Raw genomic sequence first — 17,228 nt, 5'->3', positions numbered from 1 at the left:
TTCCCACCGCCTACAACGTTTTCAATGGAGAAGGCCCCGACTTAAATCTGCATTAACCACCACACTCTCGTTTACTGTTCTGCTGGACAACCTGCCTTAAATCACTTCCCCGCTACCCCAACATCTTTCTCTTGTTTTTAGCTACTCAGTTTTCCTATCTTTCACGTATAAGGTAGATAAACTTGGTTTTCTCCTGTTAACCTGTCTTTATTACAGGGAGTCTCAGCCAACCTGGTAGAGGGAAATTACAAGCAACGGAACACAGTTCAGAACAGAAAGGAATGAACCTCAACATGGGGAAGGAGAGGGTTGGTTCTACCCAAAGGAACCTCACAGGGAGATCTGATGGCAAATTCCTAACTCAGAAGGTCACGGTGGGTAGCCACGCCCCAGGCATATAACTTTTCTAGTAAAAGGTTTTATCTTTCTTTGCCTTAAGCAAGCCCTAGCCATTGTTTTTGTGCATCCTGGTTAACACACCTTTGAAGTAAGCTGAAACACGCCTTTGAAATAACTACCCTCCAGAGAGAACGTAATCTTATTAAATATCTTGAATCCACCCCCCTTTTCCATCCCACCCCTGGCTCATTTAATCTCCCTTCCATTCCCTCCTTAGTTCCAAAGGCATGAGAGGCTGCAAAATTGTGGTTCTCGGGTGCATTTGAGATCTTGCTTCCTGGCAACTGTAGCCAGTTTTGGTTCAAATAATCTCTTACAAAAATTCTCTACAGGCTTGAATGTTTCCTATGTAAACCCATATAAAGATATGGCTGAATCTTACATGTATATCGCCAAGTAAAAGAATCCTGTAGGAAGAGGCTACACACTGTATGACCCCTTTTCTATAACATTCTGGAAAAGGCAAAACTACAGAGATGGTAGATCATGGCATGGAGGGTTGAAATGTTCCACAGAATATTTTAGTGATGGCTATCAGCCATTGTGCATTTATGAAAACCCGTAGTTTTTTACAGCCCAAAGACTAAATCATAATCTATTCAAATTAAGTTATTGAGGATATGGGAGTGTCACAGAATGGAATACAGAGTGTGCCAGAGAATGTAACTATATTAGAAATGTAGAGAAGAAAGTCACTGTAGGTGGTGGGGCAAAAGGTGCTGACCTACATAACTCCGAAAAGGAACAGAATCTATAGACTAAAGCAAAATGTACTGTATGTACACAGAGGGCTCTATTTTATAGTTATTTCCCTTGGGGGTAGTTTACAATTCTGAAACCACTCTCTATATAATCTGGAATGGAGTGATGAATTAAGTAAATGGCAGATGGCCCTAGCTGGGTAGCTCAATTGGTTAAGAGGGTCTTCCTGATAGACCAAGGTTGCGGGTTTGAACCCCGGTCAAGGGGAGGTTACAGTATCTATGTGATAATGGATCAGGCTGGAGACAGCAGTATAAATTCATCTTTAGCTCAATACAGATACAGACAGTCCCACACAGAAATCTTTGTCATTAGGTGTGTGTACACAGGAGGGAATGCAGGCATACATTTCCTTGCATGGTCACCTGAGCATTTAGCTCCCACACGATGTAAGTTTTTCATACCATTCTGTACTAACAGGAACCAGGGCCCTCTGAAGAAATAAGTGATTAAAGACTTGGCTGTGACTTTCATTTGGCTTGTTGGCTTCACAACCACTTGTTGACTTCACAACGCTGAGCTCAGCAGAGCCGCTGAAGAGGGAGGGCTCCCCCCCCCCCCCGCCCCCGGCCGTAGGAACAGTCCTCAGAATGACCATAGGAACAGGTGCTGATAACACTCGTCAAGCAAATGCCCTCATTTACTAAAAATCCACATATACATTACATTTTACAAAAACAGCATTTATCTAGCTCTCTTGGTCCCTTCCCTAAGCCAACAAAAGAAGGGGTACTGGGGGAGCTCTATTCATAATGGAGGGCTCCCATCCAGACATTAGGGCAGCCCTGGGCACCACCGGGCCCCTTGTCCAGTGCACAGGAGGTGGGTTTAATAGAAACCCCTCTGGGAACCAGCCTGGAGCGCCTGGAGCCTGGAGCACTTCATTGCCATCCCAGGTGAGGGCCCTGCCAGCACCACCAACATCCCGACCCACAGCCTGAGTTCCAGCTGGAGGCCCCGCCTGGGCGGCTTCCTGCTTCAGGAGTTGGAGACTGGGTACCCATAGTGGTTGCGCTCAGCCTCACCCAGCGTCAGCGTCAGTGACAGGCTAGGCTTCCGTTCCAGCTCCCCTTCTTCCAGGCAGTGCTGTGGGGGCCGGGTTTTGAAGAAGTCGGAGATGTAGCGAACCTGGGTGAGGAAAAGAGGCAAAGTGGGCTGGGCTGGGGTAAGACTGGGACCCAGGTGAGGGAGGTGGGGAATGGGACCCTGGGAAGGGAGTGGGGGTGAGGGGTGGTAGAACCCAGGAGGGGATGAGGATTGTGCTAGGGGCAATGAGAAAAGCAGAACCTGGGATGGGAAGACTGGGATCTTAGGGGAAAGACGGGAGCAGAGAACTAGGGACTATAAAAGGGAGAAAAGAGGGTAAGCGGGTCCCAGGGCAAAATGTTGGGGCCCAGGAGCTCACAGTGAGGCCGGCCACCAGGGCCCCCTGCAGGAGGCCCACGAGGACATCACTCCAGTGGTGTTTGTGGTCAGATACACGGGTGTAGCCCACATAGAGGGCAAAGGCCACCAGGAAGAACTGCACCGTGGGCCGCAGCAGCCGTGCCCACTTCCAGCAGAGCCGCGCCTGCACATAGAGCTGGGGGTGCAGAGGGCAGCCATGAGCTCAGGAGCCTGCCAGGTTCACCCCATGGCCAATGCACAGATGGTAGCCCAAGGCCAAGAGCAGAGAAGACCCAGGGCCTCCAGTTTTTATCAACAAACCACTTAGCCCAACCAATCCCCTCCTCCACCCACGTTTTATGGATGCAGAAACTGAGGCCCAGCAAAGGGGAGTGACTTGGCCACAGTTCCACACCAAGCAAGGCACAGGAAAACCAACTCACCGCCAAGAACATCATGCAGTACATCCCAAAGGAGGAGTGTCCAGAGTAGAAAGACAATCTAAGAAAGGAGAGGGCAGCAGGCATCAGGAGGGCTGTGCGGAGCACAGAGCCCAAGGGCCCATGCTCAGAGACCAGACAGCTTATTCATCATCTCTACCTTCAATCCCCTCCTGGTCTCCTGTCCTCTTCCACTGAACTTCCCACAATTTAAGGGAGAATTCTCCTTGGAAACATGGCCAGTGTTAGACATAATGGGAGTCCCAAAAGAAGAGAAGAGAGAGAAGGGGGCAGATAGAGTATCTGAAGAAATACCGGTTGAAAAGTCGCCAAACATGATGAAAAACTTTAATTTACACACTCAGGAAGCTCAATAAACTCCAAGTAGGATAAATTCAAAGACATCTACACAGAGACACACTATAATCAAACTAGCAGACAAGAGAAAGGACTCATTGTGCACATGGGACCCTCAATAAGATTAGCAGCTGTCTTATCAGAAATCATGCTGGTCAGAAGGTGCTAGATTACGTATTCAAATAATTAAAACAGAAAAAAACCTGTCAACCAAGAATTCTATATCTAGCAAAATTATCCTCTAAAAATGAAGGAGAAATTAAGACATTCCCAGATAAACAAAGATCCAGAGAATTCAATGCTTGAATTCAACACTTGCCCTACAAGGAATGCTAAAAGGGAGTCTCTCGGGGAGAAATGAAGGATACTACTAGACAGTAACGCAAATCCACACAAAGACATAAAAAACACCAGTAAAGGCAGTTACAAAATAGAAACGTCAGTACTAATGTATTTTTGGTTTATAATTCCTGGTTTTTTTCCTATATGATTAAAAAAGAAACAGCATATATGCTAACAATGTAAATGAGACTACTGTGATCATGTCACAATAAATAAAACTATCATATGATTATGTTGTACACCTGAACAAATATAATGTTATTACACCTCAACTTTAAAAACTGCATAAAACAGTATATATAAACCTATGTTGATAGGACACAATGTATAAAAATCTAATTTGTGACAATAACCTCAAAGGGGGTGAGCAATAGTGCCTATCCTACCTAATAGACAAATATGCAAATTGACCGTACCTTCGCTATGCCCGCGATTGGCCAGGAGGCGTGGGGGGGCGGGACTCAGGATGGCCGGGGTAGCCAATTGGGCCAGCGGGACGCTGAGCTCGCGTCGCCAGCGGCGGCTCGAGCTCAGCATCTGCACCATGGCTGTGTTGCGGCACAGAAGGGGCCTCTGGGGCAGCGAGCTCACATCCCACCGCGGACCATCAAAAGCAGGGGAGCTGGGTGCCTGTCCGCTCAGGCACCAGGCCTTTCAGAAGCCTTCGCAGCGCCAGAGGCTTCTGAAAGGCCTGGTGCACCAGCGGACAGGCACCCAGCTCCCCTGTGATTGAAAGTGAAAGCGTGTAGGGGACCCTACACGTGCATGATTCAATCATGCACTGGGCCTCTAGTATATCTATATAGTGATATATATATATAATGTATAGGTAACAAATAATAGAAGTCTTTCCTTATCAGTAATTGCCTTAATGTGAATGTATTAAATTATCTAAAAGGCAGAGATTAGAGAATGGATTTTAATTTATTTATTTATTTATTAAATATATTTTATTGCTTTTTTTTACAGAGAGGAAGGGAGAGGGATAGAGTTAGAAACATCGATGAGAGAGAAACATCGATCAGCTGCCTCCTGCACACCCCCTACTGGGGATGTGCCCGCAACCAAGGTACATGCCCTTGACCGGAATCGAACCTGGGACCCTTCAGTCCGCAGGCCGACACTCTATCCACTGAGCCAAACCGGTTAGGGCGAGAATGGATTTTTAAAATATCTAACTTTATGATGTACATAAGAGACTCACTTTTAGATTCAAAGACACAAATAGGTTGAAAGTACAAGAATGGAAAAAAATATTCCATGCAAACAGTAACCAAAAGACTGCCTGAGCAGCTATGCTATATTACTATCAGGCAAAACAGACTTTAAGACAAAAAAATGTTAGGAGAAAGAAAGGACATTAGAGTGATAAAAGGGTCAAGCCATCAAGAAATATAGTAATTACAAAGATATATGCATCTAACAACAGAACCCAAAATACATGAAGCAAAAACTGACAGAAGCTACAATATGGGTGACGACCTTGAGAACGTTAAAGAGCCCAGGCAAGCCCTAGCCAGTGTGGCTGTGATTAGAGCGTCCGCCCATACACCAAAGGGTCGCAGGCTCGATTCTTGGTCAAGGGCATGTACCTGGGTTGCAGGTTTGATCCCCGGCCCCAGTCAGGCCCCATACTGGAAAGCAACCAATTGGTGTGTCTCTTTCACATCAATGTTTCTCTCTCCTCTTTCTCCCTCTCCCTCCCATCCTTCCACTCTCTCTAAAATGCAATGGAAAAAAATATCCTTGGGTGAGGATTAAAAAAATAATAATAAAAATAAAGAAGCCAGGCAAGAAAGGCCACACAGTATATGATTCCATGTATATGAAATGTCCAAAATAGGTAAACCCACAGAGACAGAAAATAGGTTAGTCCTTAACAAGGGCTCGGGGAGAGGGGAGGGAAAATAGCTAATGGACATGGAGTTTCTTTCTGGTGTGACGAACATATTTTGAAATAAGATAGTGCAGATGGCTGTACAACATTGCTAATGTACTAAAAAAAACAATGAATTGTACACATTGAAATGGTTAAATTAGTGAATTTATGCTATGTGAACTTTATTTCAAGTTTTAAAAAGAAAAATAAGGAAGTCAGTTACATGAAAAGCTTATCAATAGAGATGAGAGGACAGAGCAAAAGCATGAAAATGGACCTGAAATTTGGGGGGGGGGGGGGATGGGTAACCCCTCCTAACACTGGCTGCTCTGCTCCAGGCCTGACACCCCAGCCCCACCTCCCCTCCCTGTCTGCAGGGCCCAGGCCCACAGGCACCTCCCAGCCTGCTCCCACCCTGTCCTTGGCCCACTGCGGTACCTCTTCATCCTTCTCCACTTGGCAATTCAGTCTTCAATATCCAGCTTCTGAGGGCCCTTCTCCAGCCCCCAGTGTCCCCCGGGAGCGGGAGTGTCTCTGGCCTGAGCTCCCCCAGCATCACCCAGCGTGAAGGCTGCTAACCCAGCACCCACCTGGACTCAGTGACGTTGGCAGGACTCCCCCTGCACACCTTCTCCACCTGGACATAGACGGAGCAGTTGACCCGGCTCCAGTCGGGGTCGCACACTGCCAGGAAGTTGGGCCTCAGCCGGCCAATCATGTACTTGGCCAGGTCTGTTAGGGACTGGCTCACAGCAGCCCCAAACAGGAATGTCCCCAGCACCTTGTAGACAGCAGCCAGGTAATTGTTGAAGTTGGAGCGGGAGTAGAGCCGGTCCGTGTACACCAGGTAGGCTTCTCCGGCTGAGACCTGCAAAGGGATCAGCCAAGAAGCCTCAGGGCATGACCAGAGCAGCAACCGTGGGGTCCGCCAGGCACTTACTCAGTCCTCCCACGGAAAGGGGCTTAGGATGTCTGGCTTCCCTGCGGCCACTAGGGAACTGGGAACGCCGAAGGGGGTCCTCTTCCCCACAAATACCACCCAGGGCAGATACATGACGCGCCCACCCGACAAGCCCCTCCTGCCTTACAAGGATGACGGTGGTAGTGATGGTGACCCCGGCCATGAGCCCGTGAGTGATGGTGTCTGGACGGTAGGGGTACCGGATGGAGTCATCGCCACAGTAGAACCCTCGCTTGTACGGGGCATTCACGAGCGTCAGGATGGCGAAAGGCAGAGAGGCTGGGAGTGGAGGAGAGAAGGCATGTAGCCACACGTTCCTCCCCGAGCACCAGCCCTAGGGCCACACAGACCAGCCTTCTGGAGGCTGCACACCTGCCTCAGCCCCCCTCCTGGTTTCCTCACCTTCATGCCCACCATTAAAGCCCCCTCAGGGCTCCCCATCACCCTTAGATACTAACACCAATGTCCTCCCCAGGACCATTCCCACCCCACCCCTCCCACTCCTCCCCCACTTCCCTCCACCCTCCTTCCTGCTCCTTGAACAAACCCAGAAAGCACCCACCCCAGGACCTTTGCACATGTCCTTCTCTCTACCCAAAACATCTTTTAACTAACTTCCCTCTGGTCACAGTTCCATTCCCCGCTCCTGACTGTCCCATAATCACTCTCCTAGAAGGAAATTTCAGTTCTTCCTGTTTCTTGTCCTTGTATATAATTATGTACTCATTGGTACTTGATTCACCCCCTCCCCACCCATCTGTGAGCACCTGAGCACGAGGCTGTCATGCTCAAGGCTGAGTCCCAGGCATTTAATAAGCATCTGTTATAAGAGGGCTTTCTGCTCTTGGATCTGAGACGCCCACGTTTCTCGTTTGTCCCTGAGACGGCCACACAGTGACCAAGACGGACCAGACCTGGGAGCTCAGTCCGAAGACGCCTTCAGGAGCCACAGACAAAACCAAATTGTGAAAGGGTAAGTCACCGGGCACTGGGGCCCTGCTGAGCCGGAACCCCCACCCCCCCACCCCCCGGTCCCATACAGGGCACCCTGCTCCACGGAGCAGGTGCACAGAGAGAAACTCCAGCAGGGTGTCCTTTGCCCCTGGCAGGGCAAGTGACAAGTGTAAAAGGGTGTGTCTCTTCTGGGGACAGTAGAGCCAACTCCTCCCAACAGGCCAAATCCTAGGGTCCCAGGGACCCATCAGTGATGGCATTGAGCACCTCTGATGCCGAGTCTGGGGAAAGACACAGTGAAGAAAACAGAGGTCGGAGGGGTTAGAAATAAAGAGTAAGTAAAAGATGGCCGGAATCAGAGAGGTGGCTGCAGGTTTCAGCAGGGATTGTAGAGCAGGTCCCAGAGGAGGTGGCTCGAGGAGATGAGGACGTTCAGGGGACATCGGGGGAAGAGTGCCAGGCGCAGGGAACGGCCAGCGCAAGGGTCTGCAGGTGCGACCATGCCTGGGAGTCGGGAAGGACTGTGTTGGGGGTTGGAGGATGGAGGACATTGTAAGAATGTGAACCTTGCTGTGAGGCGGAGGCACAGGAGGGTTTGGAGCAGAGGAATGGAGCATGTTTTCATTTCACCCTCTGGCAGCTGTGAGTGAGGGCAAGGGTGTGGGTAGAGAGGCCAGGAAGGAGTCTCTCAAAGTGGTGTGTGTGTGTGTTGGTGTGTGTGTGTGTTGGTGTGGGGGGCAGCGCTGGAAGATGCTGAGAAGTCAAGTCACCAGGGTGCCTGGGCGGAGAAGTCCGCCTCCCAACTACTGTCCTGCCCCTTCCTCTGGACATTCCGGCCCCCCAACCAGAGCCAGAGCTGGGCTTTCCTGGGATTTGGGACGCAGAGTTGTGTGCACTGAACTCAGGACCTCCCTCCGCTCAGCTTCTCTGACCTCCGGTTTTGTCAGGGCCGTCGTAAGCATTTGAAACGGAACTGTCTATGTGTTGAATCTTCTAGAATGGGGAGTACAGTCTGCCCGAGCCAACTTCTAGCACACAGCAGCAACACACGACCTAATCTTAGCTCTGCCTCCCCGGTGACCTCTCCGGAATGAAATTGGGGATTATAAGAGCTCATCCTCCACAGGCTGTTTTGGAGAAAAAGGTTTAATTGTTTGCATGTTGCTTAGCGCTTAGCATACAGTAAGTTCCACACAAATATTTAAATAAATAATAACAGATGCTCAGGATATGGTGACCAGGGGACTTCCTGCTGCCACCTGGCACCTCCCAAAGAGGGTCTCATCTGGGACATGGGAGGAGGGCCTGGCCCCCGCCATTCATCAGGACTGAATCCTCCATCTCTCGGTCTCTCGGTCCTCCCCCCGTGCAGGTTTAAGGAGCAAGATTACCAGATTGGGGAGCAGGGGGAGAATTTTGCCGGAGGGGCCCCTCCCCCCGCCGCGGGTAGAATTCCGGGACCATTGCCCTCACAGCCCCAGAGCAAACACTCAGCCTTTGTTTCCGGGACCCTGGGAAAGGGGAGGGGAGGGGAAGAGAGGGGGCCTCGGGCGGCCCCCTCCGCCAGCCTGGCCCGAAAAGCCGCCCAACAGGTTTGGTCGCGCCTCCCCAAAGCCCGCGGTTCATCCGCAGCCCGGGGGCAGCTTTCTCTCCGCTGTCTCCCCGGCTGCGCTGGTTCAAGTCCCACCAGCGCGCTGCGCGTCCCGGGCCAGGCTTCAGCCCTCCCCGGCCCAATGGGAAGGCCGGTCCGGAGCCGGAGTGTAAAGGTCCTCCAGACCGGCACCGAGCGCACCCCCCGCCCCGCCCCGCCCCGGGCCACCGCCCGGGTGAATCACCGCCCCGGTCGGGCGCGGCGAGAGCGGGGCGCTTGCGGCCCCTGCGGTGATTTCCTGCTGCCCCGGGCGGGGGTGCCAACCCCGGCGCCGTTCATGACCTACTCATGAACCCGGCGCGGGCCGGGTAAACTGAGGCTGGGAGGGCGCATGCCCGAGAAGGTGCGCCGAGGGTCCTCCCCCGAGTCACCCCTCTAGAGACGGCCTCGGAGAAGTGGAGGCGCCGCAGGCCGTCCCGCGCCCAGCAGACCTTCGCGGGGGCGGGGGCGAGCACCACCTGGGAAGGACCCCCCCCACGCCCGGGTTCCCGCGGCTCTTACCGACTAGCACGCACAGCACGTCGAGCAGCACGAAGACCCACCTCCGCTCCATGCCACCCCCGCCCCGGGCAGCGCCCACGACCCGCGACGCCAGCCCCAGCGCGTCCCGTCCCGTCCCGGGCCGGCCGCAGGGTCACATGGCCGCAGAGCCTGGCCCTGCAGGGGAGGGGAGGGGAGGGGAGCGACAGGCGGGGCGGGGCGGCCCCAGGGGAGGGGGCGGACTCTGCCCCCGCCCCGCCCGCGGCGCACAGGAAGGAGCGGGGTGGAGAGTGCGTGCGCGCCGCGGCTGGGGGCCCGGGGTTTGGAGGAGGAGGAGGGGTCTCTGAGCTGGTAGGGGTCGTCAGTGCCCAGTTACCCCCCAACCCCCCACCAGGAAGGCTAAGGCTCAGGGACAGTGAGCCCAGGTCACCCAGAACGTCAGTGCCCCGTCACACGTATTGGGCCGGTTGAGTCCGGGGGACGGGAGACGGGGTGGGGTGAGGTGACAAGAAAAGAACGAGTGCCCTAGCCAGTTTGGCTCAGTGGATAGAGCATGGACCTGCGGACCTGAGGGTCCCGGGTTTGATTCTGGTCAAGGCCACATGCCACAGTTGTGGACTCCATCCCCAGTAGCGGGCCTGCAGAAGGCCGCCAGTCGATGATTCTCTCTCATCATTGATATTTCTATCTCTTTCTCCCTCCCTCTCTGAAATCAATAAAAATGTACGAAAGAAAGAAAGAAAGAAAGAAAGAAAGAAAGAAAGAAAGAAAGAAAGAAAGAAAGAAAGAAAGAAAGAAAGAAAGAAAGAAAGAAAGAAAGAAGAAAGAAGGGAGGGAGGGAGGGAGGGAGGGAGGGAGGGAGGGAGGGAGGGAGGGAGGGAGGGAGGGAAAAAGAAAAAGAAAGAGAAAGAGAAAAAGAAAACGAGTGAGTGAGGGGTGAGTGGGCAGCCCAGCAGAACTGCGGGGTGTGGAGGAGCTGAGCTCGGGCTCCACAGGGTAAGTCCCCCAACCTCCTCATTGGAGACTGGCACTCATTCCGTGTACATTTCAATATCCTGAATCAGTAAGTGCCTAAAAATTAAATTGATGGTGTCTAGAGGCTTAATTGCAGAGGTTCTGTAGTTCTGCCACCCCTGCAGTTTAGAAGCTCAGATTCCTCAACACCCGCTCTGGAGACTGTGCCAGGCACTTTTGCTGTGTAGCACTTACTGTCCCCATTTGACCGAAGAGCAGAGGGGCCAGGAGGTAGGAACTCGCTCACACCTAGAGGTTACCTCTGTGCCCTGCACCACACAGGTCCCAGGGAGCCTGAGTTGGGAGGCACCTAGGGGTCAAAATCACCCAAGCCATGGAAACAGACTGAAGGGGGCCATTACGTCCAGTCTGTGTCCACACACCCACACTGGATCCTTTTGGCTGGAATCACCTGAGGCCTAGGGGAGTGTGACCACCTGGAGAGACCTGCCTTGATCTGGCAGAACGCTTGATAGGCAAAAGGTTCTGTCACCCTCAAGGTCACACAGTGAGAAAGGAGCTGGGATTGGAACCCAGGTCTCCTGGCCCCAAGGTTCCATGTCCTTGACCTCTAAATCACATTCACCCCACGCTACCTCCAATGATCCTGCAGAGGAGGTGCTGGGCCCCTTTCAGAGATGAAGGGAGTCTGTCCAGAGAGAGGCAGCCCCTGGCCCAAAGTCAACCACCTGGGATTTAAGTTCAGAGACCCCTCGACCCTGCTTCCTGGAGGCATCAACAGACCTCTGCATCCTGGCCATTGTTGCCCATTGTCCAGACGGCGGGGTTGGGGGTTTAAGTGTCTCTGAGTCAAGTCCCCTGCGCCCCCGTCAACTTTCCTTAAGCAGGGCGGGAGACACTCCCCCCTTCCTCCCCCCACTCCCCCCCACACTCAAAACAACTCAGCCCACCCCAGGACATGACAAGGTCCTGCCTGGAAACTTCTGGACCTGAATTTTCCGTCTGCGGTGTGGTGGAGACAGTGTGGAAAGGACGTCACCAGCAACCAACCCCCCTTTCCAACCGCAAGCCCAAGTCGCCCGCGACTTCCTCCAAGGCGGCTGGGAGAATCAGATTGAATTGCCGGAGGGTTTTCCTAGTCTGGGTAAGGGGTGAGGCTATCGCAAGGGCCGTTTCAGGCTCAGCTGAATCCCGCGGGTCCTCCTTCCCTCCCCGCGTGACTCCCGCTCCACGCAGGCTCGGGTTCTGCTCATTGGCTTCTACTCCTGCCACTCACAGGGTGGGGCGGGCCCCAGAGAAAGGCTGGCCCAGGCTCTAACTCCCATCATTCATTCATTCATTCATTCATGCAGCACAAACTGAATTAGGGTTGTTGTGAGAATTACCTGATAAAATATTGAAGAGCCTGGCAAAAATGTTACATAAATGTTAGCTTTATTGCACTTTTTTTCACTTGAACCTCGCTTCAATCGAGTGACTACCGCTCTCGTTGTCGATAGCCCGTCAACACTTCCAGCATTGTATTGGAATCAAGGAAATCAAGGGTTCTTTATTGAGCACCTACTGCGTGCTGGGGGGGGGGGGGGGGTGTGCTACAAGGTCAGATCCAAGAGGGTCTTCAGGGAGGCTCCGGCAGGCAGACACTGTGGGTAGGAAGGGGCTTGGCCTGATCCCTGGTGAGGCAGAAGTGGCTGGAGCAGGGGCATGAGGCTGGAGGAGCTGGTGTGGCTATCGGCCCCTCCCTACTGACCTCAATCTCATCCTGTTCTTAAAATATCTGGGCAAGGTCAGGATTAAAATCTAGCAGGGCAGTAGGGATTGGGATTAGTGTTAAGATCGGGGTCAGGGTTCTACACCTGCTAGCTGGGGTCCCCCACTTAAAAAAGCTTTCACACCTGGCCCTTTAGAGAGAAACGGAGCCAGCGAGGCCTGCTCAGGGTGCAGAGCCTGGGCTGGCAGCCAGGCCTGGATGGCTTCTCCCTTACCTGCAGATGGCAAGCTGGAAGGAGACTGATGTACCGGGCAGAACCATGCCCATCTGCCCTATAGATCCCACCAACTCCGTGTTGCCTGGTCACTCCCAAGCTGTGATACTCAGGGCTCAGAAGGTTATGTTCTCATCACCCTGTTGCCTCAGTTCAACCTGAGGGACTCCAGGATTGTTTTCAAAAATATTGTGAAGATTAAGGGAGAAAAGCCTGGCAAGTGGGTAGAAGTGCAGCCACCACTCACCTCTTTCTATACTTCTCTTGGGGCTCAAAGACCATACTGGGAGTTGGCTCCCAGACTGGGGGCTCTAAGCCCTGCTAAAGGTCCTGCAGTCTAGACTGTACCTCTGGGGGGCTGTGATGGTATGTTTGGACAGTGAAGGCAAAGTGGGTGGATGGTCCTCAGTCACATTAAAAAGCACTATTAAAAAGGAAGGTTAACTGAATAGGTACTTGGGGTCACCTGTAAGTCAGAATCCCAGACCTACTATAAGGACTTTACTGTCCCAAGTGCCACACAACCTGAATCTAGGAAACCTTCCCAGCTTCAGCATCGAGTCAGCATCCTGGGAACCCTCAGTCCTGCATGAAGTTACTTCATGAAGATGACTCCTCCCTGCCCTATACCCTAGTCTGCCACCTCCTTCCTCTAAGCTCTGGCACCATCTCAGCTTGTGTGTCTGTTTATCAGCTTATCAGAGTCAGGATCCTTCCCAGAGTCAGCTCCAGGAGGGCAGGGACCCCCACAGAGTAGATGATCAATCAAAGCTTCCTGAATGAAAGTGACCTAGTGAAAAATGAATGACTTAGTTCTGGGGCGGGAGGTCACCAGAGTGACTGCTACTCCGGGGGCTCGGTGTGGGCTGGGCTTTCACAGGATGAGGCCGTCAGCAGCTTATTCCTTCTACAAGAACTATCTTCATGGAGCGTCCAGCCCCTGAGCCACCCCACCCCCACCCCACCCCACCTTCCCTGACTACTGCTCAGGGTTGGGGGTAGTACTTTGGGGTATTTTACTCTGAGCCCCCACCACTGGGTCCCAAGATCAGGAGAGGCTGCAGACTCCAGTCTACCTACAGGGGAGTGCGGCAGGAGCCGCCTCTGCTGGGCAGTGAGGCAAAGCCACAGCCTGGCCCTGACCTCCAGACACTCAAAGGGCACTAATCTGCCAGGCACCCACTTACCTCAATGTGCTCTTTATAGCAGCCCAGGAATAATGTTACCTTAGGGTATTATAAGAGGTTAAAGAATATAGAGGAGCCCTGACCGGTTTGGCTCAGTGGATAGAGCGTCAGCCTGCGGACTCAAGGGTCCCAGGTTCAATTCCGGTCAAGGGCATATACCTTGGTTGTGGGCACATCCCCAATGGGGAGTGTGCAGGAGGCAGCTGTTGATGTTTCTCTCTCATCGATGTTTCTCTCTATCCCTCTCCCTTCCTCTCTGTAAAAAATCAATAAAATATATTTATTAAAAAATAAAAAAAAGAATGTAGAGGGAAAGGTGAAAAACATGGAGAATTTCAGCAGAGAAATAGAAAAAAAAAAACAAACAGTGGGGATTTGGGATAGGCTGCATGGCAGTATGAAACTGTAGAAAAGAGGACCAGGGGACCTCAAAGACCGGTCCATAGCAACTATGCAACTAGAAACACAGAAAGAAAAAAACACACAGAAATCTGCGGGACAATACCCAGTGCTCGCCTGTGTAACTACAGGCCCAAATGGAGGAGAGAGAACATAGCAGCAGACATATCTGAAGAAATAGCCAAGATGCCCAACACCAATGCAAGGCAGCCCTTAGGCCCAACAAGTTCCGTGTGGAAATCTACTCCTGGCCCATCACACTCAAATGCTGGAGTCCAGACAAAAAGGAAATCACAAAGCAAAAAGATGGGTCTCATGTAGGAAAACACAAGAATGACCTATTTCTCATTAGAAACCAAGAGTCAAGGGAACGTCTTTAAAATGCTGATCCTGCCAAAAAAGAAAAGTAAGTTTCAAAAATGAAGGAGGAATCCTCAAGGATCTTTCTGGCCAGTGAGAGGTAGTGAAGAGCATTTGTGGGAAGAAATGAGAGCCCATCTCTAAAGGCTACAGAAAACCATGAGCTATCACCACACTATCAGAACAGCTGAAATCCAAACTGAGGACAGCACAGACCGCCAGGCCCGGGAGCTGGCTACAGGAACTCTCCTTTATCACTGATGCAAATGCAAATGGTGCAGCCCTTTTGGAAGACCGTTTGGTAGTTTCTGACTAAACTAAACACTCTTACCATAAGATTCAGCTCCCCAGGATTTACCCAAATGAGTTGAAAACTTGTGTCCTAACAAATATCTACACAAGTGTTCATAGTAGCTTCATCCATAAGTGCCCAAACCTGAAAGCAACCGAGACTTCCTTCAGCAGGTGAGTGGATGATAAACTGGGGTCCCTCTGACAATGAAATGCTCCTCAGCAATAAAAAGAATGAGCCATGGAGCCACGAGAAGACATGGAGGAACCTTAGGTGCACATCACCAAGTGAAAGAAACCAGTCTGAAAAGGCTATTCCTCAGACTGCTCAATACCAGGGAGAAAAACACCTATATTGTACACCTAAAACTAACACAAAATAATAGTAAATGTGAACTGTAACTGAAAAATAAATAAAACAGGGAGAAAGATACAAATCTTAGCTGTCAACGTAAATACACACACAAAGGTAAGCAAGGACAAGGGCAATTTTCTCGAAAGCAGAGCAAACCAGAATGTAGTAGAGCAATACCTCTAAACTACTTCAAGAAAATGAAAACAGACTAAAAACTCCAGTGAAAATCACTCTCAAGTCCCTGGCACCCACCCCGCAAGTACACCTGCTCCCAGAGCTGGCACCACCAGCACTGAAGGACTAAGCCCCAAATTCCAGGAGACCACTTTCCTACACACCTGGGCACAACCAGCCCCTGACCCATCTGCCCTTGGTCTTCATACCCTGGGTCCAGGCTGACCCTCCTAGCATGTCCCCTGTCCTTGCCCAGCCTGTTTGCACCACCTCTGAAGAAGCTCTGAAAACCCCATCTTGACCCAGCCCCTGCTACCCCTCCAGGGGATTCAGGACAAAACCTGCTAGCTGGCCCACCCAGCCCCTCAGCTGCTCTGCCTCCTTCCTGGCCTCCACCTCTTTCCTGGGACTCCGGCCCCTGCCTACCTCTGTGTTGGTGGTGACCTCAGCCTGGCTCACACCAGCCCTCACCAAAACAGGATGATTCTCCTTCAGGTTCCAGATTAAATGTCCCCTCCGTTTAACTGACCATCTCCCTCACATCGGTCACCATGACATGGACCATGGCCCAATGCCCTCTCGGTCATGGCACAGCCCCATCCTTGAACGATGCCTGGTACAGAGCCCACCAAGTGACTAAGGGACGAGGATGACCTGTGGTTCCCCGGCACCTCCTCACACCCTGCCCAGTCCACCACGAGGCACCCACGGGGCTTCAAATAAAGTTTAATAAATAAAACAGCAAGAGATTCAAGGCAGTTTTCACTTCACAGTGTGGTCCTTGGTGGGGTGACAGGGAAGGTTGAGTCCAACTCTGCAGATGGGCTCGAGCCAAAACTCTCCTGGTGACACCCAAGGGCTGGGGAGTGCTGCCCTGCCCCCCGGAGGACCCCACTCCAATTTGTAAACAGAAACATAAATAAAAAGAGGGAGGTGGGGGAAGAGACGGACCAGGACCCCAAACCATCTTGCTGGGGAGCTTCAACAGAATACGACCCGCAGGTCAGGGAAACAGGCTGGAGCCTGGCCCCTCGGCATTGCAGGTGACAGGGGGTGTCAGTCACCTGTCTCTTGGAACCCATGAGGCTGCTGAGAAGCCCTGGGGTGGATAGAGAGGAGGCAGGTGGGCATAAAGTGCGGCTTTTCCTGAAGTGGACAGAGTGGGTGAGGTCAAAGGTGGGGCGGGGCCAACTTCGAGGTATATGGCTCTGTGCCCCATGGGGTTTGGCACCGAGTAGCAGCTGCCCACCGACCCCTGGGCTGGGGCAGCCCATGGCCCTGCCAATTGCGGCGAGACAGAGCCAAGCAGGTGCTGGGGGCTCCCTGGGCAGAGGCTGCTGGTGGGGGGGCGGCGTCCTGCCCTGTCTCCCCATCTCCCTGACGGGCAGGGATGCCTTTCTGTGCCTCTGCTGGCTAGAGGGGGCTGGTCCCTCTGCACCCAGCTGCCCAATGGGTCCCACGGAGGCGGCCTGCAGCCAGGCAGTGGTGCCAGGCGCTGAGGGTGCCGGGCTGTGTGTGGGGAGGGGCAGGGCTATCAGCCCTGCCACTGCTCACCCTAGTCCTTGAAGTGTTCTGAAGCAGAGATGGCGTTACCCGAGGCCCACGAGGAAAAGGGTCGGGAAGACTGACAGAGGCAGGCCCCACAGTGGCCCCAAGTCCAGTCTAGGCCACACACACCCGCTTGTGGCCAGGAATCAACAGGTCATCACGTTACAGCTGCAGTGAGGGGAGAGACCGAGAGAGAGACCAAGAAAGGGTCAGTCCAGTCCCACAGACTGCACGGCTTGAGCGCTGTGGGCCAAGCACATGGCTCCCAACCTTGCCTCCCCCAGCAGACCGTGTTTTCACGTGTGCCTGGGGAGAGCTGGTGGTTGGGGCAGGGGTGGGAGGA

General features: G+C 52.6%; 2 protein-coding genes across 3 annotated transcripts in view; both read right to left on the bottom strand.

The window, feature by feature from the left end:
- Positions 1-1,771: 1,771 nt before the first annotated feature.
- On the bottom strand, positions 1,772-9,783 carry PLPP2 (phospholipid phosphatase 2). 2 transcript variants are annotated; one of them, XM_079772185.1, is made up of 6 exons: positions 9,633-9,783; positions 6,654-6,805; positions 6,156-6,433; positions 2,991-3,048; positions 2,567-2,743; positions 1,772-2,289 (listed from the first exon to the last, which is right to left on the bottom strand). In XM_079772185.1, exons 1-6 carry the CDS (start codon positions 9,682-9,684, stop codon positions 2,140-2,142), a joined length of 867 nt encoding a protein of 288 aa, XP_079628311.1. In that variant the 5' UTR covers positions 9,685-9,783; the 3' UTR covers positions 1,772-2,139. The 2 variants fall into 2 exon arrangements, with proteins under 2 accessions (XP_079628311.1, XP_079628312.1); XM_079772186.1 differs by lacking the exon at positions 6,654-6,805 and having other exon boundaries at positions 9,633-9,754.
- Positions 9,784-13,571: 3,788 nt separating this feature from the next.
- The window catches only part of MIER2 (MIER family member 2), a 29,385-nt gene continuing 25,728 nt past the window's right edge, over positions 13,572-17,228 (bottom strand). Inside the window, exon 14 of the mRNA XM_079771083.1 lies at positions 13,572-17,053. Coding sequence (XP_079627209.1) covers positions 17,032-17,053 — 22 coding nt within the window. The 3' untranslated portion in view covers positions 13,572-17,031. The remainder of the gene's footprint in view (positions 17,054-17,228) is intronic.

The sequence above is a fragment of the Cnephaeus nilssonii genome (genome assembly GCF_951640355.1).
Source record: "Cnephaeus nilssonii genome assembly, chromosome: 5".
Lineage (NCBI taxonomy): Eukaryota > Metazoa > Chordata > Mammalia > Chiroptera > Vespertilionidae > Cnephaeus > Cnephaeus nilssonii.
Note: the sequence above shows the minus strand (reverse complement) of the source record. Positions and strands in the feature narration are given on the sequence as shown.